This window comes from Salvia miltiorrhiza, chromosome 8 (genome assembly GCF_028751815.1).
Source record: "Salvia miltiorrhiza cultivar Shanhuang (shh) chromosome 8, IMPLAD_Smil_shh, whole genome shotgun sequence".
Taxonomy (NCBI): Eukaryota; Viridiplantae; Streptophyta; class Magnoliopsida; order Lamiales; family Lamiaceae; genus Salvia; species Salvia miltiorrhiza.
Genome location: NC_080394.1, coordinates 4,218,449 through 4,241,910, shown reverse-complemented (window position 1 = coordinate 4,241,910; position 23,462 = coordinate 4,218,449). Strand labels below are relative to the sequence as shown.

Here is a 23,462-nt window from a genome sequence, read left to right as displayed (position 1 = left end):
GACTTTTTAAGTTGGGCTTTAATTCTTTTAAAGCTTGAGCTGAAGTTACTTCTTTCAGTTAAGCCTTGCAGTATCTATTTTGATGAAGCCCAATTATTTATCAGTGAGCGAGCCGATTCTTATTCAGTAAATGAGCCGCCCAGTTTATTAATTAATGTTTTTGGACTTCGGACTTTAAAGCGAACTATTATCATTTATTTCTTTAAAGCCACTGGTTTATTTAATTAATTGGCTACTCTCTTTTGAGCCTATTAATTATTTGAGGTTACGCTAGTAATGATGTTTCTATCGAAAAGCCCGATAATTTCTACAAGGTCACACCTCGTTTAAAGCCGAGTTAGTCCTTTTTCAATCAAGTACAAATGCGAGGTTTATTTCACAACTAGAATATTCCGATGAGGAAGGAAGAATCACAGTTTTATTCGACCGCGCTAGACGAGAATTAGCTAAATCTATTTACGAGGATTAATAGTAGAATTCCCGATTATCGCTCAGAAGATTAGTTCATGCATACCAGATTCATGCATAGTTACAATTACGCTTTCTCATTAATTAAGAATTTTCCTCGAGGCAATGTCTTATTTTTATATTCTCGTGATTAAGGTCAAGCGCAAGAATAAGAACTACACAAGGAGTTAGAGTACCTTAGCAAAACTTTGCTATCAGGTGGGCAATTTCTTACGCGTAAATAAAATGCTATGCAAGTGTTATGCTTTAAATGCAAATTGGATCTTCAAGTGTGGTATGCTTTATTACGCTTAAATGAGTTAAGCTTTATTATGATGCACGTTAAATGATTACGCTTATTTACACTTGAATGCTTTACGCTGATAAGTTTATGCTTATGTTTGATGCTTGCGTCTGTTGGGGGAGGCCTCCCTCAACAGTACGATGCCGTGTCCGCTGAGGAGGGCCTTCCTCACGGCGCGATGCCCGTGTCCGCTAAGGGAGGCCTCCCTAGCGGCGCGATGCCAGTATGCCAGTGTTACAGCGTCTATTGGGGGAGGCCTCCCTCAATAGTACGATGCCGTGACCGCTGAGGGAGGCCCCTCTCACGGTGCGATGCCCGTGTTCGTTGGGGAAGGCCTTCTCCACGACACGATGCGTGTTGATGATTGTTAATGATGAAAAATGCGCTCATGCTGTTTATGAATATGGAAATGTTTAATGAGCAAAGGATTTGAAAGAAACTTATGCCTCTTATGCGAAGTTGTGTTTTGTTGTTGATATTATGTTATATGCTTGGCACTGCCCACTGAGTACTATTGTACTCAGCCCTTCGTATGTTTATGTTTGTGCAGGTTGAGTTGTGATGGGCGATGAAGTGTTGCTGAGTGGAGTTTTTGTTGAACTTAAAGTAGGCTCAGAAAGGATACATGTCTTCATACATGTATCTCAGTTATGCATTCCGCTGTAAACCCTGATTATTTCAGTTACGCCTTCCGTTGCAAACTCTGATAATATTTTAGCCAAGCCCCTAACGATGCCTTTTCCTTTTAAGGAATATAACGCGTATAGAAATTCTTTGAGTACCCTTTTTATGCGAACTATGCCTTGTTCGTTTGTAAGGAATATTTCACGCGTATTCAAACTCTTTGAGTATTCTCTTATGCGCCCCTTTCTATCCCGCTTCTTATCTCCAATCCTTAGTCATGGTTTCCCGGATTAATTATCCCTAATTAAGGCCGGTCGTGACAGAGTGGTATCAGAGCAGTTCGTTTGCTCTGAGCCAAAGAGTTATTTAAGCCAAACTTAGAATGGATCACTAAAGTGTCTAGAATTCAATCGACAAAGCTCAGCACTTCATCGCATCACACTCAACGAAGCAGAATGGTAAGCTCTTTCAAGTTTTGAGATAATGTTTACAAAAAGTGACAAAGTGTGTAACTGTTAATAGCTATGTTATGTTGTTACTGAATGAAATGATTTACGCAAGCACGATTAAGTATGCCTATGGAATGAATCCCTATGAACATAGAGCTATTAAGATATGAGATCACCACTACGACAGAACATAGAAGCAAACATAGAAAAAAATTAGATTGTATCTTTTGGTGGCTATAGTGAAGGAAGCAAGATAAGTGATACGTATAGAAAAAAATTTTCTTAAGCTGATGATATTATAGCCACTATAAATCTCCATGACTTATGCTTAAGTATCCAGTTTAGATGATGTGATAATATATGCTTAAGGATTGTTATGACTCATAGATTTGAGATGCTAAGGACCCTTAAAGCTTACTACATCAATGATCAATGATGTCATTGGAGTCATGACTTGTTTACAAGTTATATTAAGTTGACATTTACAAGAATTCTTTTGAGGCTTGTATTAGATTATGCTAGAGTGTACTAATTGGCACATCTTTGCTATCAGAATGCCGCCTAAGAGAGGACGCCCTGCGAAAAACAATAACAATCGCAGAAACCGTAACGCTGTACCCGAAGAACCACAAGATGCTCGAGGACATAACCCATCCCCTCCGCCTCCGACTAGGAGAGTCGAAGAACTCTTTTTAAGGCAAAATCCACCTACGTTTGACGGAACGAGTGAACCGGCTGAAGCTGAGATTTGGGTGCGTGCAATGGAACGCATTTTCAACTTTCTACGTTGTACTGATGAGGAGCGCCTATCTTGCGTCTCTTTCCAACTAACAGGATCAGCTGACTTCTGGTGGGAAGCACGTCGAAAAATTCTGACACCTGAACAATGGGCAAGTTATACTTGGGAAGATTTTAAGACGGGATTATATGATAAATATATTCCGAAAAGCTATAGGAAGAAGAAAGAAGCTGAGTTCTACGAGTTGAAGCAAGGAAATAAATCTGTGGTTGAATACGACAAGGAATTCTGCAACCTGTCTAGGTTTGCTCCGCAACAAGTGGACACAGATGAGAAGATGGCAGAGAAATTTTGTGCCGGTCTACGGTACGAAATTAGGATGGCTCTAGCAAGCCACGGAGGACTCTCATACACGGAGTCTTTGAACAGGGCACTTGACGTTGAAGCTGCAATGCCGTCGGACAAGTCAGCCCCATTGTTGATCTCAACGCCAAATGATCCACCAGTAGCCTCACATACTCTCAAAGGGAAGCGCAAGTGGGACAACAACGAAGACAATATCAATCAGACTAGTAAGAAAGTGTGGCAAGAATATGAACGGGCCGAACAGTTTATTCAACCAAGGCACGAGGCACAGACTAACCTCGAGCGAACTGGGGGTAACCAAGGTCAGAAAGGAGTTTTACCTTGCCCAAATTGTGGTAAGATGCATAGGGGTATTTGTCGGGCTGGAACTAACGGTTGTTACAATTGTGGCCAAAAAGGTCACTACTCCACGCAATGCCCCAATAGACAACGAGGTTCAGCAGTTGGGAACACCCGCACCCCCTTGCCAGCAATACGTGGACACTTGCGAAATCAGCCTCAATCACATCAGTGAAAATCTTATGGAGACACCGCAGACAAGAAAAGCTACGTGGGAGCTTGAAAACAAGATGAAGGAAAAATACCCCGAATTGTTTTAGCAGAGATATGCAAATTTCGGGACGAAATTTTTGTTAAGAGGGGTAGTATGTAGTAGCCCGCTCTTTTATTTATGATAAAAACTAGTAAATGCAATTTTTATAAATAAATCCAGTTTATGGTCCTAATTTTTTTTTTTATCAGAACGAAGTTATTATTTTAGCTTTATAACGTATGAGAAAAACGCGACGAGGATTATTGAGCTATTCAATAATTATTATTTCCAAGTTATAACTGACTTAGCAAAGTCATGTTATTTATTAATCGAAAAACAGAAGCAGTTATATTTTATTAGTACTACTTGAAGTCGAGAAATTATTCTGACTGCCACGCAGATTAAATCTACGGATTTAATCTAGATATTAAATGGCTTGTGAAGTGAATTAAATCTATGTATTTAATTTATACACGAATAATGAGCAGAAGCCAGTATTTGATTGCAAACACGCGATTAAATAGTAGATGCACTGAGTAACCAAGACACAAAGATTTATTATTATTTACAATTAGAACTTCAACCACCACTATCAATCAATGCAGTAATTGATTTTTTTTCTGAGTACAAGAAGAAATCTTTGCATATAAGCTCACCACTGGCAGCAAGAGTGACACAGTACATTTGGGTAAAAAAATAAAACTCTCGAATTTGCTGGCTTTAGGAGGAAGATCATGCTTAAGACAATCATCTTCCACTATCTAATTATTTATCAACCACTACCTCCACTTAACAAAAATGAGACCTACGCACTAGCCTGCACCACCACCCTTTTTCTCCACCAAACTTTCCACTTACTTCATTCCTTCTCTCATACACCAAGCACCAGAAAGGGAGATGAAGTTCCTGCTGCCAACTGCCAAGTATCGAGAGTTTCTTCTCCATTGAATTCATTATCAACAACAGCAGCTACCAACACAAAATACTCAAGGTAATTTGATATCCCAAATATTCAACTCAGTTTGCATCCATATCTAGCATATCACAGTTCATCTACATCAAATAGCCTAGATATTTCGTACAATAGAAAGTATAAACTTCACAAACAGGCTGCACTCTAGAACAACAAGCATATGAGTTTATGCAAAACAAAGAAAGAATACACCTTAGCTCATAATCCAACACAGGGCTCATTGACGAGCATATAACAACGCTGTTATTCATTTAGCACAGTAGCAAAATTTCCACGGCTTATAAACGGAATTAGGAAAAACCACAACCCCTCGTATTAAACTTTCACATCATAAGCAAATGAATCAAGATACAATAGTAGAATGAAACTAGAGAACTTAGCTTAAGAAATAGGGCCGATTGCCCTGCTCTGAATCGGGATTTAACGGCGCCGAGGAGTAGGCGAGGCGACACCCTTCGCCGGGAACAGCGACAGCAACGGCGAAGCCGGCCTCCAGTAGCAGCAGCGGCGGTGGCGTGGCACAAATCGAACCCCGTCGACCCCGGAGAACAACGAAGGCGGACTTTACCTGGTCGCCGGAGGAACGCGAAGGAGATGGCGGCGATTCGTGGAGGAGAGCGAAACCGGCAGTCAGTTGCCGGATTTACAGAGCCACGGCGACCAGCCATCAGATTCTGATGGAGACGCGGTGCAGCGGCGACCTGGTATTTGACGATTAGGGCTCGCCCTTCCACTCTCTTCTTCCCGAACACGGATTTGAGGCCGAGACACCAAGTTTGGAGGGGGGACGACAACTAGCGGTCGCCGGACTTACAGAAACGGCGGAGGATTCGATCTCAGGGAAAGCTAGGGCTCCTCCTCTCAGTCGAGTTTGAGAGGTAAATCGAGAGAGAGGAGATGAGGGAGCAGACCGACGTCGGGGTTCTGAGCAACGCTGGCCTCGCCGGCGGCTGGAATGGTCAGAGTACGGAGCGGCGACGGCAGATCTGCGGGAGACAGATCGGGTGAGAAATTGAGAGAGGGAAGTAGATGGAGAGAGAGAGAAATGGACCAGGGGCGATGTCCTCGGTTGGCCGTCGTTCTCGCCGGAGCCGTTCGCGGCGGAGCTCGCGTAGAGCGGGCGAGAGAGAGAGAGAGGTCTTGAGCGGCGCTGGCGAGATTTGGGAAGAGAGGCTGCTGATTTGGGTGGAAGAATTGAGGAACAGAAGCCGTGAAAATGAGAGAGAAAGAACCGAGATTTCATCTCTTGGTTGGGCCACTTTGATTAGTTGGGCTGGAGTTTAAAATGATGGGTTGATTCTTTTCTTTATTTGGGCTTCAATTATTTTAAAGTTTGGGCCTCACATTTTTAAGTATTGCAAGCCAAGATTTGGGCTTTTCCTTATGTTAAATTCGAACTGGGCCTTCTTTTTAGGTGGGCTGCAAATTTTAAGTGTTTTTGGGCTTGAATTAATTTAAGGAGTCGGGCTGATGCATATTTTATGATGGGCTATTATTCTAATCCCATTTATATTTCGTTGGGCCAGTTTAATTCATCATTTGGGCCGATTAAATTGCCTATTGGACTAAGATTAATTCTTTTCAGTCCACATTAATTATTATTTGGACCCCTATTTTAATTGTTTTGGGTCGAAGACTTTTTAAGTTGGGCTTTAATTCTTTTAAAGCTTGAGCTGAAGTTACTTCTTTCAGTTAAGCCTTGCAGTATCTATTTTGATGAAGCCCAATTATTTATCAGTGAGCGAGCCGATTCTTATTCAGTAAATGAGCCGCCCAGTTTATTAATTAATGTTTTTGGACTTCGGACTTTAAAGCGAACTATTATCATTTATTTCTTTAAAGCCACTGGTTTATTTAATTAATTGGCTACTCTCTTTTGAGCCTATTAATTATTTGAGGTTACGCTAGTAATGATGTTTCTATCGAAAAGCCCGATAATTTCTACAAGGTCACACCTCGTTTAAAGCCGAGTTAGTCCTTTTTCAATCAAGTACAAATGCGAGGTTTATTTCACAACTAGAATATTCCGATGAGGAAGGAAGAATCACAGTTTTATTCGACCGCGCTAGACGAGAATTAGCTAAATCTATTTACGAGGATTAATAGTAGAATTCCCGATTATCGCTCAGAAGATTAGTTCATGCATACCAGATTCATGCATAGTTACAATTACGCTTTCTCATTAATTAAGAATTTTCCTCGAGGCAATGTCTTATTTTTATATTCTCGTGATTAAGGTCAAGCGCAAGAATAAGAACTACACAAGGAGTTAGAGTACCTTAGCAAAACTTTGCTATCAGGTGGGCAATTTCTTACGCGTAAATAAAATGCTATGCAAGTGTTATGCTTTAAATGCAAATTGGATCTTCAAGTGTGGTATGCTTTATTACGCTTAAATGAGTTAAGCTTTATTATGATGCACGTTAAATGATTACGCTTATTTACACTTGAATGCTTTACGCTGATAAGTTTATGCTTATGTTTGATGCTTGCGTCTGTTGGGGGAGGCCTCCCTCAACAGTACGATGCCGTGTCCGCTGAGGAGGGCCTTCCTCACGGCGCGATGCCCGTGTCCGCTAAGGGAGGCCTCCCTAGCGGCGCGATGCCAGTATGCCAGTGTTACAGCGTCTATTGGGGGAGGCCTCCCTCAATAGTACGATGCCGTGACCGCTGAGGGAGGCCCCTCTCACGGTGCGATGCCCGTGTTCGTTGGGGAAGGCCTTCTCCACGACACGATGCGTGTTGATGATTGTTAATGATGAAAAATGCGCTCATGCTGTTTATGAATATGGAAATGTTTAATGAGCAAAGGATTTGAAAGAAACTTATGCCTCTTATGCGAAGTTGTGTTTTGTTGTTGATATTATGTTATATGCTTGGCACTGCCCACTGAGTACTATTGTACTCAGCCCTTCGTATGTTTATGTTTGTGCAGGTTGAGTTGTGATGGGCGATGAAGTGTTGCTGAGTGGAGTTTTTGTTGAACTTAAAGTAGGCTCAGAAAGGATACATGTCTTCATACATGTATCTCAGTTATGCATTCTGCTGTAAACCCTGATTATTTCAGTTACGCCTTCCGTTGCAAACTCTGATAATATTTTAGCCAAGCCCCTAACGATGCCTTTTCCTTTTAAGGAATATAACGCGTATAGAAATTCTTTGAGTACCCTTTTTATGCGAACTATGCCTTGTTCGTTTGTAAGGAATATTTCACGCGTATTCAAACTCTTTGAGTATTCTCTTATGCGCCCCTTTCTATCCCGCTTCTTATCTCCAATCCTTAGTCATGGTTTCCCGGATTAATTATCCCTAATTAAGGCCGGTCGTGACAGTTAACATATACGATCATTTTGTGTTAAATTTCATAGCCATCTAGGATGCCCTTTTTAATTGTTTCTCTTGGTGCAAGAAGTGGGACAAAAGGGTATAGAATTATTTATCTTGAGACGAGCCTTAATTAGTTTATTTTATTTATTTAATCTGACAACTAGGATTAGAATAGAGTTTTTTCAAATTACTATTTCATAATACTTTTTGAATAAGAGTCATGCATAGTTAAATTATGCATTCTTATTAATTGAGAATTTTTCTCGAGCCAATGTCTTAATTTATATTCTCGTAATAAAAGTCAAACGCTAGAGTGAGAGCTACTCAAGTAGACAACACCTTAGCAAAATTCTTGCTATGATCAGGTGGGTATTTCTTACGAAATAAATAAATGTTATTGAAGAACTATGAAAGTTTTATGCTTTAAAATGCAAAGGTCCAAAAAAGAATAATTCTAAATATATCGTGTCATTTGGTAAGCCACGTCAAATTTTTGGAGCCAAAAAAATGAACGAATGGTACAATTTATACAGAATAGATAGTTCAAGATAAAAAAAATTATTTTCGATAATTCATGATATAATTAATAGTGTGAAAATAGTTTAAGGTTCAAAGTGACATTTACCATTTTTTTTTATCTGCAATAAAGTTCATTAATCATAATTAAATTTTAATTAATGAGTATGCACTGTGTATTCGTATGTATCAAAGTATGTTTAAGTCAATTTTAGATTGGAACAAATTGTGGTTGTGTTGGGACCGGACTTAATAATAATTCCGGCTGGTGACTCTCCATGATCACTAGTTTTAAGTAATTCATTTTCTGAATATCTTTATATATATATGGGTGAGCTACCGTGAGAGCTGTTGGAAATATAGATGTTATATATATGTGGGAGGATTTACAATGATGGAGGATTTGCTTTTGAAAATGTGTAAAGTGGGGTGGACGTGTATTTCAAAGAAAAATAAAGAAGTTGATTTGAAAGCTATCAACTTAATTTTTTATTTCTCCACTAACTTTTCTTCACACCTTAATTTGCATACAAACTACAAACATATTTATAGCCTACAAAGGTGGGTTACTAAACCGACTTAGTTGTTGCTAGAATAATCTAGTGGCTAAGCAATATTATATTAATTAGTTCTAGAATTCTCTAATATGTTCTCATATTTTCTTTTGTTTTCTTTTACTATTTAATATTTTATTTCTTTCTTTTAGTTTCTTGTTAATTCTAGAATACTCTACATAAATCAAGTTTATTATTTTTCCAACACTCCCCCTTAAACTTGATTTGTCATTCTCAGCAAACTTCTGAACTTGATAAAGTCTTCGTATTTGAGCGGCTTTGTGAAGATGTCGGCGACTTGATCTTGTGATTTCACATATTCCACTTGAACCTCCTTCTTCTCAATGCATTCTCTGATGTAGTGGAAGCGGGTGTCAATATGCTTGTGTTCGCTATTATTTTCACCACGCCGCAAGTATACGGGTAGTTGTAATATATGGAAGCAAGGTCGTATCCCACAAGGATTAGTAGTTCAATCTAGTGATTATCCTAATTCATTTTACTAGACTATTTAGACTAAACGAAGGAGTGATTGGTTTGATTATGTAACTAAATACTTAACAAGTGTAAAGACAAATAAAAACAAGTAAGCAAAGTGGATTAATAAGATGATTAAGGCGATTTAGGGACTAGGCATCGATAATTAAGCAAAAGACTTCAATTATAGCTCAATATTAATCTTGACAATCCTAATTATCTAGAGTGATCTCCCAACTAGTTCTAGCCCCCTCCCGGACGACTAGAACGGTAGATTACGGGTCATAGTTGCCGTCCCCGGTCAACTTCTAACCTATAACTCCCAAAAGCACACAAAGATCGACATACTCTCACCCAACTCTCAACCTCCCGGTTATCGAATTGATATGTTTCAAACACCTTATCTATTGCAATTATTCTCTCCCGATTCAAATTGCAAATTAGAAATGCATAGAATGTGGCCAATAAACCATACAAGAAATAAAACAAGGGTTTGAAAAGATAATGTGCAAAGGAACAAACAAGATTTATATTGAGCACAAATAATCAATCCATTACAATAATCATCTAGCCTAATCCCCAAATCAAAGAGAAATTTAGCCTATCATGTTCAACAATAACATACCCAATGAAAAGAGAAACATAAATGAAAGAGAGAGAAAGAATGAACAAATCCTATTGAGAAGCTTGCTTCAATCCTCTCTCCTCTTCAATGCCTTCTTCAAATGGGTAGGAATGAGTATTAATGGGGGTTAGGGCTTGGATATGGAGGTAGGAAATGAGTATTGAATGTAGGGGATGATGAATAATGTGAGGAAAAGGGGGAGAAAGGGGTGAAAAACCCGACTGGGGCTCACTTGGGGAGGCTCCGCCCTTTTCCCGCGGTCCTGGCCCGCGCCCGCGGCCGGCAAACGTGGGGGAGAGTCAGGGGACCCGCGGTCCCGCCCCGCGGCCGCGGGTGGTGACCGCGGGTGTCTCCTGAGTCGGGAACAGCTGACCCGCGGTCTTACCCCGCGGTCGCGGGTGGTGACCGCGGGGTACTGGGCGTTTTGCACAGTCCGCTCGTTTTGCTCCGTTCTCCCTCGTCCGGACTCGGATTTGGTCGCCGTTTGCGCTCACGGATTCCTCTCGAGACGTACTTCAATCTCATATCTTCAAAATCCTCCAATTAATCATTGATGTTTCCTGAAATTACTCCAAAACTACACCAATATATCAAATCTTCATAAAACTAAATATTCGGGCACAAACAAGCATTCACAAGCAAAACATGAAGGGAAATGACAACAAAACATGTGGAATTGAGGTACGAAAACCATGTTTGTCAGCTTGCTTCGATTATGAAACACCGGATTCTTTGAGAGCGCGATTGCTGACTTATTATCCACGCAAATCGTTGTTGGCTCCTTTTGTGGCCATCCAAGCTCCATTAATAGGCTTCTGAGCCAAACTGCATGGCAAACACTGGATGTGACAGCCACATATTCAGCTTCACATGTTGACAGCGTGACTATGGGTTGCTTCTTCGACATCCAGGTGAAAGCAGTGTCTCCCATGAAGAACACGAATCCGCTTGTACTCTTCCGATCATCATTATCTCCAGCCCAATCGCTATCACTATACCCAACAAGCTTATAATCATCAGTACATGAATAGAACAGGCCATAGTTGAGCGTACCTTTGAGGTAGCGAAGAATTCTCTTTGCCGCCTTAAAATGCGTAGTGGTTGGATTTTCCATATAGCGACTTACGAGTCCTGTCGCATAAAGAATATCCGGCCTTGTGCAAGTTAAGTACCGTAAACTTCCAACCAAGCTCTTGAACAATGTCGGGTCCACTTTTTCTCCTCCATCATTCTTGGATAATTTGATCCCGCATTCCACTGGCGTGTTGATTGCTTTGCAGCCCTCCATCTTGAACTTCTTGAGAATTTCCTTGGCATATCCTTCTTGTGTGATGAAGATCCCATCTTCGAGTTGCTTGACTTCCACGCCGAGGTAGTACGCCATCAGCCCAATGTCGGTCATCTCAAACTCCTTTGACATGGCCTTCTTGAACTCCTCAATCATCTTTGGATTATTTCCTGTGAAGATCAAATCATCTACATACAAGCACACAATTAAGACATCTCATCCATTGGCTTTCACGTAGAGAGCATGCTCGTGAGGGCATTTGGTGAAACCATTCTCCTCCAAGTACTTATCGATCCTGCTATTCCATGCCCTTGGTGCTTGCTTTAGTCCGTATAGGGCCTTCTTTAACTTCAAGACTTTATCTTCTTGCCCTTTCACCTCGTAGCCCATTGGCTGCTTGATATAGACTTCTTTGTCTATATATCCATTCAAGAAGGCTGACTTGACATCCATTTGATAAATCTTCCATCTATTTTGGGCTGCAAGAGAGAGTATTAGTCTGATAGTTTCTAATCGAGCGACGGGAGCAAATACCTCATCATAATCAATTCCAGCTCTTTGGCTATATCCTTTTGCGACGAGCCTCGCTTTATATCTTTCCACTTCACCCTTGGAATTCTTCTTAACTTTATACACCCACTTGACTCCAATAGCCTTGTGCCCTTTCGGTAGTGTTACGAGCTCCCACGTATCATTCTTCTTTATGGCCTTGATCTCTTCATCCATCGCGACTCGCCAATTTTCACTATCTGCTGCTTCTTCAAAGCTTACAGGTTCACAGTCAGCAAATAGGCAGAATAAGGTAAGATCTTCTAACCTTTCAGTATCCTCATATATCTCGCCCAAACTCCTTGCTCGTGGTGTGGCTCTTTCATTTAAGAAAGATGGTGGCGAGTCTTCAGTGACTGGCACTGGTGAAGCTGGTGGAGTCACTGGCTCTTGTTGGACTTCTCCAATTTGCTCTTCCGCACTTTGTTCTTCTAACTGTGGGATGTAGGTGAAGTCACCGTTGGAGCTGAAATCCCATACTCCTTCTTCGTCGAACTCGACGTCCCGACTTATCACTGTTTTCTTGGTCTCTGGGTTATATAACTTATAGCCTTTGGAGCTAGAGTCGTACCCGATAAAGATGAATGCTTCACTTTTGTCATCGAGCTTCTTCCTTCTCTCATCTGGTACATGCACGTAGGCTTTGCTCCCAAATACCTTTAGGTGAGAAATTCCTGGCTTTCTCCCGCTCCAGGCTTCTTGTGGAGTCATTCCCCACACGCTCCTTGTCGGCGATCGGTTGGATAGATACACCGCGCACGCCACTGCTTCTGCCCAGAACTCCTTAGGCAAATTCTTCGTCTTTAGCATGCTCCTCGCCATCTCCATGATTGTTCTGTTCTTTCTTTCTGCCACTCCATTTTGTTGGGGGGATCTCGGAACTGTCAGGGGCCGTCGAATTTCATTTGCTTCGCAAAATTCTAGAAACTCCCTTGACGTGAATTCTCCGCCTCGATCGGACCTCATGGCCTTGATTTGTCGTCCGCTCTCCTTCTCCACGGCAGCTTTGAATTTCTTGAATGCATCAAATACTTCTGACTTCTGCTTCAAGAAATATACCCACGTTTTTCTAGAAAAATCATCAATGAATAGCAAAAAATAATTATTTTTACCGAGGGAGCTTGGATTTATTGGCCCACACACGTCAGCATGAATCAACTCCAGTGACTTTTGAGCTCTTGAGCTTGACTCCTTTGGGAATGGCTTTCTGAACTGCTTCCCGAGTAGACAACCTTCGCAGAGTTGATCGGGATGCTTGATGGATGGTAAACCTCTCACCATCTCCTTCTTTGACAGCAACTCCAAACCGCCAAAATTTAAGTGCCCAAACCGAAGATGCCACAACCAAGACTTATCTTGGTAACACGCTTTTAGGCATTTTGCCATGTCATTTCGAATATTCAATAAGAACATTCTATTTTCAGACATTGGCACCTTGGCAATAAGATTATTTTTGCCATCTCTTATTGAAAGGTTATAATCTCTCATGTGAATATCATAACCTTTCTCCAAGAGTTGTCCCAAACTCAAGATATTATTTTTCATATTGGGCACGTAATAAACATTGGAAATAAATTCATGACTTCCATTCTTCAAGCGGATTAAAATTTTTCCTTTTCCTTTAACTGGAATTTTAGATTCATCACCAAAGGAGACATTTCCACTTACTGATTCATCGAGCTCCACGAACATGTTTCTCTTCCCGCACATGTGATTGCTAGCACCAGTGTCGAGGTACCACGTGTCATCTTGTCTTCCAGCTTCTCCTTTATATGCCAGAAGCACACTACCAATATCTTGATTTGTACTTTCGGCGTAATTGGCCTTCTCTTCAATCCTTACTTTTTCACTTCTGCACTCGGAAGCATAGTGCCCAAATTTATGGCAATTATAACACTTTATTGAGGATTTATCGTACCTCGACTGCAGGTTGCTCCTCCCCCGACCACTTGTAAACTCATTTCTTTCACCACTATTGACGAAGCCTCCTCGTCCTCGTCCACGTCCACGTCCACGGCCTCGGCCTCTGGCTCGATCTTGTCCTGGCCACGTCCTCTCCCGAACTGTCCATGGCCATTGCTCGAACCTTCTTCTTTTTCTTTCGGGCTTACTTGCAACTTTAAAAGTTGCTCTGAAATTTCTTGCTTCTTCTTTTGCTTCTCCTCATATGCTTGCAGCGACCCCAACAAGAGATCGATTGTCATCTCCTCCAAATTTTTAGTTTCTTCGATCGTCACCACAATGTGCTCAAACTTTGGGGTTAGTGACCGCAATATTTTCTCCATAATTCTAACATCCTCCAATTTTTCACCATTTCTTTTCATTTGATTAGACACCGCCAAGACTCTTGAAAAATAATCCGATATCGATTCGGACTCTTTCATATGTAAAGACTCAAACTCTCCTCTTAAAGTTTGAAGTCGTACCTTCTTTACTTGCTCCGCTCCTTTGCACGCGTTCTGGAGCTTCTCCCATGCTTCTTTGGCGGTGCTCGCGTTTGAGATTTTTTCGAAATCGTCGTCCCCTAGCGCCTGATAAATGAGATAGAGAGCCTTCTTGTCTCTCTTTCTCGCGTCTCGCAGTCTATCCTTTTGTTGTTGGGATAGTGCGGCCTCGTCCTGCGGCTCCTCGTAGCCGTTCTCCACGATTTCCCAAACGTCGTGGGCTCCCAATAGTGCCTTCATCTTGATGCTCCAATTATCGAAGTTGCTCTTGTTGAGCATGGGGACTTGAAACGATTGTAAATTCGCCATACCACAAGTAGAATCTTGTGGCTCTGATACCACTTTGTTGGAAATATAGATGTTATATATATGTGGGAGGATTTACAATGATGGAGGATTTGCTTTTGAAAATGTGTAAAGTGGGGTGGACGTGTATTTCAAAGAAAAATAAAGAAGTTGATTTGAAAGCTATCAACTTAATTTTTTATTTCTCCACTAACTTTTCTTCACACCTTAATTTGCATACAAACTACAAACATATTTATAGCCTACAAAGGTGGGTTACTAAACCGACTTAGTTGTTGCTAGAATAATCTAGTGGCTAAGCAATATTATATTAATTAGTTCTAGAATTCTCTAATATGTTCTCATATTTTCTTTTGTTTTCTTTTACTATTTAATATTTTATTTCTTTCTTTTAGTTTCTTGTTAATTCTAGAATACTCTACATAAATCAAGTTTATTATTTTTCCAACAAGAGCACATTTTAAAATAAGAAATAAGAGCAATTTTTAATGTATGAATTTTATGTAGAACACGTATAAATTCGTTGTATAAATTAAGGTATGAATTGTGAAAAATAAATTTTTGCTACATTTGGGATTCGAACTCAGGACCATAAATCCATCCAACATGATTACGAATCAACCGTAGATCTTGATGATCTAAGGGTTGAAAATGATTCTTATTTTATATCTTAATAAATGCTCTTATTTTAGCCCTTATTTTATATATATATATATATATATATATATATATAGGGTGCGGTTATAGTGAGAACCATAATTATCGTGAGAACATAAAAACCATTAAAATTAATGCATCTGCTATATAAATTAATGCATTCGTTGTTAAATTTAATGCATCCGAAAAAAATAAATTTTTTGCTCCCTTCAGGATTCGAACCCAGGATCTGCATTCATCCACCAAGATGATGCATCCACCGTAGATCTTGATGATCGAATGACTTAAAATGGTTCTCCGTTCTAATTTTAATTAGTGGTTCTTATTTGAACCCCTCCCTATATATATATATATATATATATATATATATATATATATATAGGAATATGATCATGTAGTATCCAAGCTTAAGGTAGTACCGTAGTATCCAATCTTGACCACACATTCGTGACATGTGGCGCATCAAGATTGTGACATGTGGCAAAGAGCTTCCGAGCATTCCAAGGCAAAATCTGCAGAGTGGTAAAATCGGAATATATTTTTCAGAATTAAAAGTTTTATATTTTTTCAAAATAAACATATTTTACATGCATATAATATCATATAAAAATGCATAAAGCTTGAAACAAAAAATGCATAACTTTGAACAGAAAAATGCATTTCATTTTTACAAATTTGGAATTTTCGCCACCCCACCCCACACCATCCCCCCAAACCCACCCCCCCAAAAAATATACATGTTTCACATGCATACATATAAAATCAGACAAAACTAGTTTAAATTATACAAAAAATGCATTTCATTTTTACAAATTTGGTATTTTCGCCACCCAATCCCCCACCCCCAACCAATTTTTTTTTTATTTTTTTTTCACAAAACTGATTTTTTGACCGTTGACCCCCACCCACCCCCCCAAGCCATTTTTTTTTTACAAATCTAAATTTTTCATAATTTTTTTAATAGCTAGGGTAGGGGGGTGGGGATGGGTCAGCGGTCAGTTTTGTGAAAAAATAAATTTTTTTTTTGCTTGGGGTGGCGAAAATACCAAAATTTGTAAAATAAAAAAAAGGCTTGGGAGGGGGAGGGGGGTAGGGGTGGGGTTCGGGGGGTGGTGTGGGGTGGGGTAGTGAAAATTAGGGATGCCAATCGGGTCAACCGACCGGGTTTCGGGCCAGTCCTATCGGGTTTCGGGTCAATCGGGTGCGGGCTAATCGGGCTGGGGATTTTTTCGGGTTATAAATCTCCAACCCTAACCCTAAACGTTAAGGTTTCGGGCTAACCCATCGGGCTAATCGGCTTAAAGGCGTAAAAATAAAATAATCATTTGTATTTTGTTATTTTTAATGATCTAATGTATAATGTATAAAATATACATAGAAATCAAAGATATAAATTATATAGCAAGCATTAAATGCAAAAATATGAGATATTGTAAAAAACATCAAGATTACATAACATATAAAATAAGTTGGTAACAATAAAATGTTCAATTTTGTTAAAGAAAAAATAATAAAATATCCAACAATAGTTTGAACTCATAGAACCAAAGCATCTCAAAAAAAAAAAAGTGAAATGATGAGATTTTATAATATTTTTTTATTTTTTTATTTTTATATCTAAATATTCTAAGGTAAGTACTCGGGTTTCGGGATAGCTCATCGGATTAATCGGGTCGATCCTATCGGGCGTCGGGCTATTCGGTTACGGGCTAATCGGGTTGTAACTTTTATCGAGTTGAAAATATTCAACACTAACCCTCTCGGATGGCGGGTTAATCGGGCCAGCCCAAGGATTTCGGGCTAGTGAAAATACATAATTTGTAAAAATATAATACATTTTTATGTTCAAATATATGCATTTTTGTGTGAAACATTATACATTTTTGTGTGAAAGTATATGCATGTAAAACATGTCAGCTTTTGGGGGGTGGGGGTGGGGGTGGGGTGTGGGGATTGGGGGGGACCGGGGGTGGGGTGGCGAAAATACCAAATTTGTAAAAATGAAATGCATTTTTATGTGAAATTTTATGCATTTTTTATATGAAACTTTATGCATCTTTGTGTGAAACTTTATGCATCTAAAATATATCTATTTTGAGAGGAATATATATATATATATATATCTATTTAATTCCGATAAATATATTTCGATTATACTCCTTTGTAGATTTTGTCTTGGAAGCTTCTTGCCATGTGTCACAATCTTTATGCGCCACATGTCTATTATAGTATTAATTCCCTGTAAATTCACAAAATTTCATTTATGCAATTTCATCATCATATGCAACATGGAGTATATATCACCATTAAAAGTTTGTTAGTGAAAATAAAAATACTCAATCAGTTATTTTATCAATAATGAAAAATAAGCGTCTACAGAAAACAATTTTTTGACTCTCTTTTAGGTGATGGCGAGGAGGGCCTTATGAACTACTCTTCGAAACAAGCTTCCCCCATCCGAAATCAGCTTCGCGGAATCCGAACCTACTCCAATTAGAGATTATAATAGTAATGGGACAGTGCTGACTTGTGGTTCAGAGTTTCAAACCCCATCAATTTCTCTTTTCCAGATCAAAATATAAACAATATTTTGTCAATTAAAGATCTCGATGAGAACTTTAATTTAATATATAAAATATAAAAAATAGATTAGAAATAAATAAGTTATGAACATTTAAAGTGTCAAAACTAATTGTATATATATATTTGTGTGTGTGTGTGTTTAATAGATATAAATAAATATTTATATATGTAATATTTTAAACAACTAATCCAATCATTACCCTTTTATTTCTTAGGTTAGTTTTTATTGTATAAATAAAGGGGTAATTACCCCTAAATACATAAACTTTCACATATTTCTGGAAGTTTACGTATTTAGGGGCAATTAGCCCATAAATAAATTAGAAGTAGTTACGATTCTTGCAACTAGGGCTGTAAACGAGCCAAGCTACTCGTGAGCTATTCGGCGTTCGATTCGATAAAAGGTTGATCGGTAATTTAATGAGCAGCTCGTTTAGCTAAACAAGCGAAGCTTGAGCAAGACGATACTCGTCTCGTTAACTCGTGAGCAAGCTCGTTAAATAATTTATCCTAAAAATATAATATTATTAATTGAATGTCGTATATTTTGTACTATAATTAGTAATATTTGGATTAAGTATCTAATTAACATCATTTCTATACAAGAAAATAGTAAATATATTACATTGTTGTGAATAAAATATCTTATAGTATATTTGAAAATTAACTTATGCATTAGGAAAATAATTAAAATTTTAAATTTAAGAAACTCGATTAGGCTCGGTATTGTATTCGACTCTATTAAAGCTCGATCAATAATTAAGCAAACAATTTGTACAATTAGCTAAACAAGTCAAGCTTGAACAAGACACTATTCGACTCGACTCGGCTCGATTACACCCCTACTTGCAACAACTACTAATTAATGTGCGGAGAAGTTCAATTTAATTTTGTGAAATCAACAATATAACGATAGTGAGAGGCTCAAAGACGACGTATACACTACAAATGCTTATAACTATCGAAATTAACGACTGAGATTTTCGGTAAACAATAGTACAAATTATTTGTAGGACCACATTTTCTGGTAGTGATAGCAACTAACACAAATTAATAAGTGTAGTTTAGAAGAAACTTAGTTATTTGTAAAGCAGAGATTCATAAACAACTAGCTAGGATATGAAGGGTTTGATCTCCTCATCTTGCTCAAAGTAATGCACTTCATTTTGGTTCAAATAAAACCATGCCTCAATCCCATCTCCCTCTCTGTCGCTCGTCAGCACCACAAAGTTGTTGATCGGCGGCCAAAATCCGTTGCCCGTCGAAACAGGCTTCCCCCATCCGAAATCAGCTTCGTGGAATCCAAACCTACTCCAATCAGTGATTGATATACCATTGATCTCAGGATCGCAAAAAAGTCTTCCGTAGCTTTCTATACTATTTGTGTAGATATCGCGTCCATCCCAATCAGGAGACAGTATCTCAGCATGACGAGCTATGGCGCCTCGAATAGAATCTCCCAGTAGACGAACAAGTTGATCAACACCAATTTCCTCCTCAGCTTCTATGCGTCGCGTCACTGTTGGGATCCAGAAATTCCCACAAGTGTGTGTTGACTGAGGTGGGATTGATCTCCCTCGCATGTTAACCCCTTGAAATACGACGGAGCTTCTGCTTCTTCCGTGGATGGCGCGATCTAGTCGGATTCGGGCTTTGGCCGTAACGGCAGACACAACACGCACTCCAGATAAGGGTTTTCCGTTGGTTTGGCTTATTCTTGATTTCAGCCTCCTTAAAGCCTCCTTGTTGAACAAAAGCCTCTTCACAACAACCTTGTGACCGGAACCCGGGGCCGGGGCCGGGGCCAGGTTGTCGGATGGAAGCAACGAGGGGAGATGAAAAGACGGGCTAATCACCCTCTTATCATGATCCGGATTGGTGGCGTCCGTCCAGGCGGCCACCAACGTCGCAAGCGACGACCCATCGAAGATCTTGTGGGAGACGCTGATGCCGATGGCGGCCCCACCACACGAGAAACGTGTGATCTGGATTGAGAGGATTGGATTATCAGGAGCTTCGTGTCGTCGGAAATGTTGGTCGGGGAGGAGATTTTCGAGCTGATCGGACTCTATTTTTGCTACGAGCTCGATCAGCTCGACATCTAGAGCCTCTGCTTCGACGAGCTCGGCTCCCTCGTCGCAGCAATCAATCGAACTATAATTATTGATGAATCTTCCTGCAAGAGGATAGAATTCAACCAAGATTCTGGCCAGTGATTCTTCCAACTGGAGGCCGCCGTCTTCGGGTTTCGATTCGTAAAACAGAATAACTGCAATATTTAACTGGGGGCTAGCCTCATCTAGATACGATAACTTGTAATTCTTGAGGTTTTGAGGAGTTGGGGTGTGTGGTTTTATCAACTTGCTACTCATTTTGTTCATCTTCATTTTTCAGTTTTTTTTTTTTTTAATATTGGAGTTGATACTTGAAATACACAAGACTAGTAGCTCTATATATATAAGCAATCCCAAGTCTCACAATTTGATATGCTCCACCATGTATTATTTTAATAATATTTTTATAAAAATAATTTTTATCATAGTATAATTATGAATTTATCTTAATTTTTATTTTCAAAAATTATAATTTAATTATATTATTTTATTGATTATCTACAATTAGCATTTTCCACGATAGCACTCAACGTGGATTTCATTGTTAGTGTTAGCATTTTGCCATATCAATACTTTATCGTAGTATTTTGCCACGGTAGCATTTTTTTCATGGTACTTAATATTTTTCCATGGGTTTACTGCTAATTCTAGAAGGACGCACAAAGGTGGGACCTCTACCTATCTAATATATAATAAATAAGCAATAGACACAAAGATAAGGTGAGATCTCTACCCACACAAAAGTGGGAACACTATCCATGCAAAAATGGAAAAACTACCTGCACACAAGCTGGATTTGAACCCAATACCTCTCATAAAAAAGAGTCTTTGGATGCCTCAACTTTGCCACTTGAGCTAAGCCTTATCGGCAAACCACTTATGCTTTAATTGGACTCGAAATGTGGGGAAGGAGGTTGAAGTTGTTGCTCGCGAGAGTCAAGATTGATTTTCACATGAAATAATAATATTTTTTTCATAACATAAAATATAATAATGCTTCTTTAAATAATACTGTTATTTATGTACACAATGATGTTTCAGTTGTCTTTTTTAGCACAAATTTTAATTTAAGTAGTTAATATTAAAAACATCAAAAACATCTTTGCAGTTACAACATATATAAATTCGCCCTAAGTAAAAAAAAAACATATATGAATTCGAATTTGGGAAAAAACGGGGGCAATTATGGAAAGTGTAGAAACTGTTTGTAAAAATGCCTGAATGAGATGCCCACGGATTTTGGCTACACATCGAGATGCATTTTCTTTGGGTTGGAATTAAATCTACCCACATTGATAAAACATCTTACAAAATTACCCACTTTGAAAGTCAAAGACCGAAAAGTACACTTGATGGTGATGGCTTGCTTGGTTTTTTGTAAAAGTTCTTACACTTTTCTTACACAAGTACAATTGTGTAAGAAAATGTGTAAGATATGTAGTTAAAAATGCACAAAACCAGATAAATGTGCAATTATTGTAAGATGATTGACGTATAATGCCCTAAGTTTGAAAATAATTAAGATAAGTTTGTGTATAATAAAACAGTAATACGAGGATGTAAAAAATTGTACTTTAAGTATATTTGGAAAAAGAAAAAAATTCTGAACCTAATGCATACATTACCCGCCAGTAAAAAATAGCCGCTCGCAAAAGCCGCCGGTCGTTTATCCCGGCGGCTTTTGCGAGCGGCTACTTTTTACTGGCGGGTAATGTATGCATTAGGTTTATAATTTTTTTTTGTTTCCAAATATACTTAAATTACAATTTTTTACGTTCTCGTATTACTGTTTTATTATACTCAAACTTATCCTCATTTTGAATTTCTTTTTTTAAAATATATTTTATGAAGTAAAAATACATAATAGGCTTTTATTTTGACAAATTTGGATTATAGTGAGGTAATAAGTCTGGAATTTTTTATTTTATTTTATTTAACATGAATTAATATAGCCTAACACATAAAATAATAGAAAATGTTGGATAAAAAAAATATATAATCATATATTATGAAACAGTAAAATATTAGAAAGCCTACCACATACATACCCGCCAGTAAATCGTATCCGCTAGAAGTAGCCGCGTGAAAGAAACCTGTAGCGGCTACGTCGAGCGGATACTTTTTACTGGCGGGTATTATTACCATGTCATTTATAACTGGTTTTTATATCACAATATATATAAATTTTATTTATTAGAGTTCATATTAATGGTTGTTGTATTTTTTTCAATTTTGAAGAGCTAAAGCTAATTCAATTGTGATTGGACAATTCAACCGGCAACTCTAGGATGGGAATCTATAGGCTTTGCAGAAAATTGTAATTCACGGGTATTGGAATAGAGCGGGCACGGCTTTTGTGGGATTTCTTTGACCACATTGAAGATTTGATATGGTCGAAAAATTGGGTAGGGCCCATTAGGGTAATTTTTTATGTTAAATTAGGGTAGAAGGTTGAGAAGCAGCCGCACCATCATTTGTTCAAACGGATACTGAATTTTTTCGTGTGAGAGTGAGAAGCAGCCGCTGTTTCATTTTTTCAAACGATACTTCATTCGGTCTTTCTTCAAATCCATTCACGCCATGGCTTCTTCTTCAAACCAAGTATACTACATTTTTAAATATTATTTGGTATATGTTCGGCCAAGTAAGTTTATTTGTTATTTGTTTTGTATATGTTAGATATATTTATATGTTAAGAATCTATATGTTTTGTATATGTTTAGAATTTTGTATATTTTTAAGTAAGTATGTGTTTTGTATGTTTCGAATTTTTATATGTTTTGTATACGGGTGAATTTTTATGTTAGAATTTATATGTTTTTATGTTAGAATTTATATGTTTCGAATTTTTATATGTTTTGTATAGTATTGAATTTTGATTTAGATATAGTATTTGTTAGATTTATTTATATGTTTCGTATATGTTCGATATAGTGTAGTTGAGTGTTGTTACAAGTTTGAGTATAGTTTCAGTGTTGTTAGAATTTTTATTTAGTTGAAGCATATTTAGATATATTTAATCGTCTATTTAGATCATTAGGTTAATTTTACTGTATTACGCATAAAATAATAACGTTTTTTTCTGCCTCACAGACCCAGTATCCGCCAGAAAATCGTACAACGGAGCCAGTAGCCGCCCTATCTTTTTTGTTAGCGGCTACTGATGGCGAAAATAATTTTATGGCGGATACTTTACTTTTTGGCTATAGAATATTATTTCATTTCCGAATATATGAATTTCAAAATAATTGGTATATAATTTCTTATTATTTTATGTGCAAGTCTATTATTTTATGTGCAATCAAATCATGCATAAAGTGAGTGTTATTACCCCCACTATAATCCAAATTTTGGCAGATTCACTATCTCTCATATTTCCCATCCATGTGTACTTCTTGTACTGTAAATATTTCACTATCTCTCATATTTCCCCTTGTAAAATTAAATAAAAATCTAAAAATAACGGTGCATATGTAACAATAAAAATTCACGAAGGATAAAAATTCACAATTATGTTAATTATGAACAATTTTTTTTTGAAGCGAAACACAAGTACCCGCCAGTAATTAGTAGCCGCTGAACAGTAGC

At 38.3% G+C, this 23,462-nt stretch overlaps 2 protein-coding genes and 3 long non-coding RNA genes across 5 annotated transcripts; 2 read left to right on the top strand and 3 right to left on the bottom strand.

The window, feature by feature from the left end:
• Positions 1–448: 448 nt before the first annotated feature.
• On the top strand, positions 449–1,574 carry LOC131000166 (uncharacterized). Its single transcript, XR_009093678.1, has 2 exons — positions 449–666; positions 1,302–1,574. It is a non-coding gene; the product is annotated as an uncharacterized LOC131000166 (long non-coding RNA).
• A 2,424-nt stretch (positions 1,575–3,998) lies between these two features.
• Positions 3,999–5,800, bottom strand: LOC131000164 (uncharacterized). Its single transcript, XR_009093676.1, has 2 exons — positions 5,486–5,800; positions 3,999–5,420 (listed from the first exon to the last, which is right to left on the bottom strand). It is a non-coding gene; the product is annotated as an uncharacterized LOC131000164 (long non-coding RNA).
• Positions 5,801–6,516: 716 nt separating this feature from the next.
• LOC131000163 (uncharacterized) lies at positions 6,517–7,659 on the top strand. The gene is made up of 2 exons (XR_009093675.1): positions 6,517–6,734; positions 7,370–7,659. It is a non-coding gene; the product is annotated as an uncharacterized LOC131000163 (long non-coding RNA).
• Positions 7,660–8,085: 426 nt separating this feature from the next.
• Positions 8,086–11,447, bottom strand: LOC130997149 (uncharacterized mitochondrial protein AtMg00810-like). The gene is made up of 2 exons (XM_057922407.1): positions 10,625–11,447; positions 8,086–8,136 (listed from the first exon to the last, which is right to left on the bottom strand). The coding sequence occupies exons 1-2, from the start codon at positions 11,375–11,377 to the stop codon at positions 8,086–8,088; spliced, it is 804 nt and encodes a 267-aa protein (XP_057778390.1). The 5' UTR covers positions 11,378–11,447.
• Positions 11,448–18,872: 7,425 nt separating this feature from the next.
• On the bottom strand, positions 18,873–20,147 carry LOC130997148 (pelargonidin 3-O-(6-caffeoylglucoside) 5-O-(6-O-malonylglucoside) 4'''-malonyltransferase-like). Its single transcript, XM_057922406.1, has one exon. The coding sequence runs from the start codon at positions 20,145–20,147 to the stop codon at positions 18,873–18,875; it is 1,275 nt and encodes a 424-aa protein (XP_057778389.1).
• Between the last annotated feature and the right edge of the window lie 3,315 nt (positions 20,148–23,462).

What these genes read in the sequence shown, in the direction of transcription:
- LOC130997149 (XM_057922407.1), bottom strand. Translation starts at nt 11,377, where the DNA reads ATGATTGAGGAGTTCAAGAAGGCCATGTCAAAGGAGTTTGAGATGACC. An exon ending in GAAGCAAGCTGACAAACATG is followed by an intron (nt 8,137 to 10,624) that starts GTTTTCGTACCT and finishes TTATTTCGTAAG; the next exon opens with AAATACCCACCTGATCATAG.
- LOC130997148 (XM_057922406.1), bottom strand. Translation starts at nt 20,147, where the DNA reads ATGAAGATGAACAAAATGAGTAGCAAGTTGATAAAACCACACACCCCA.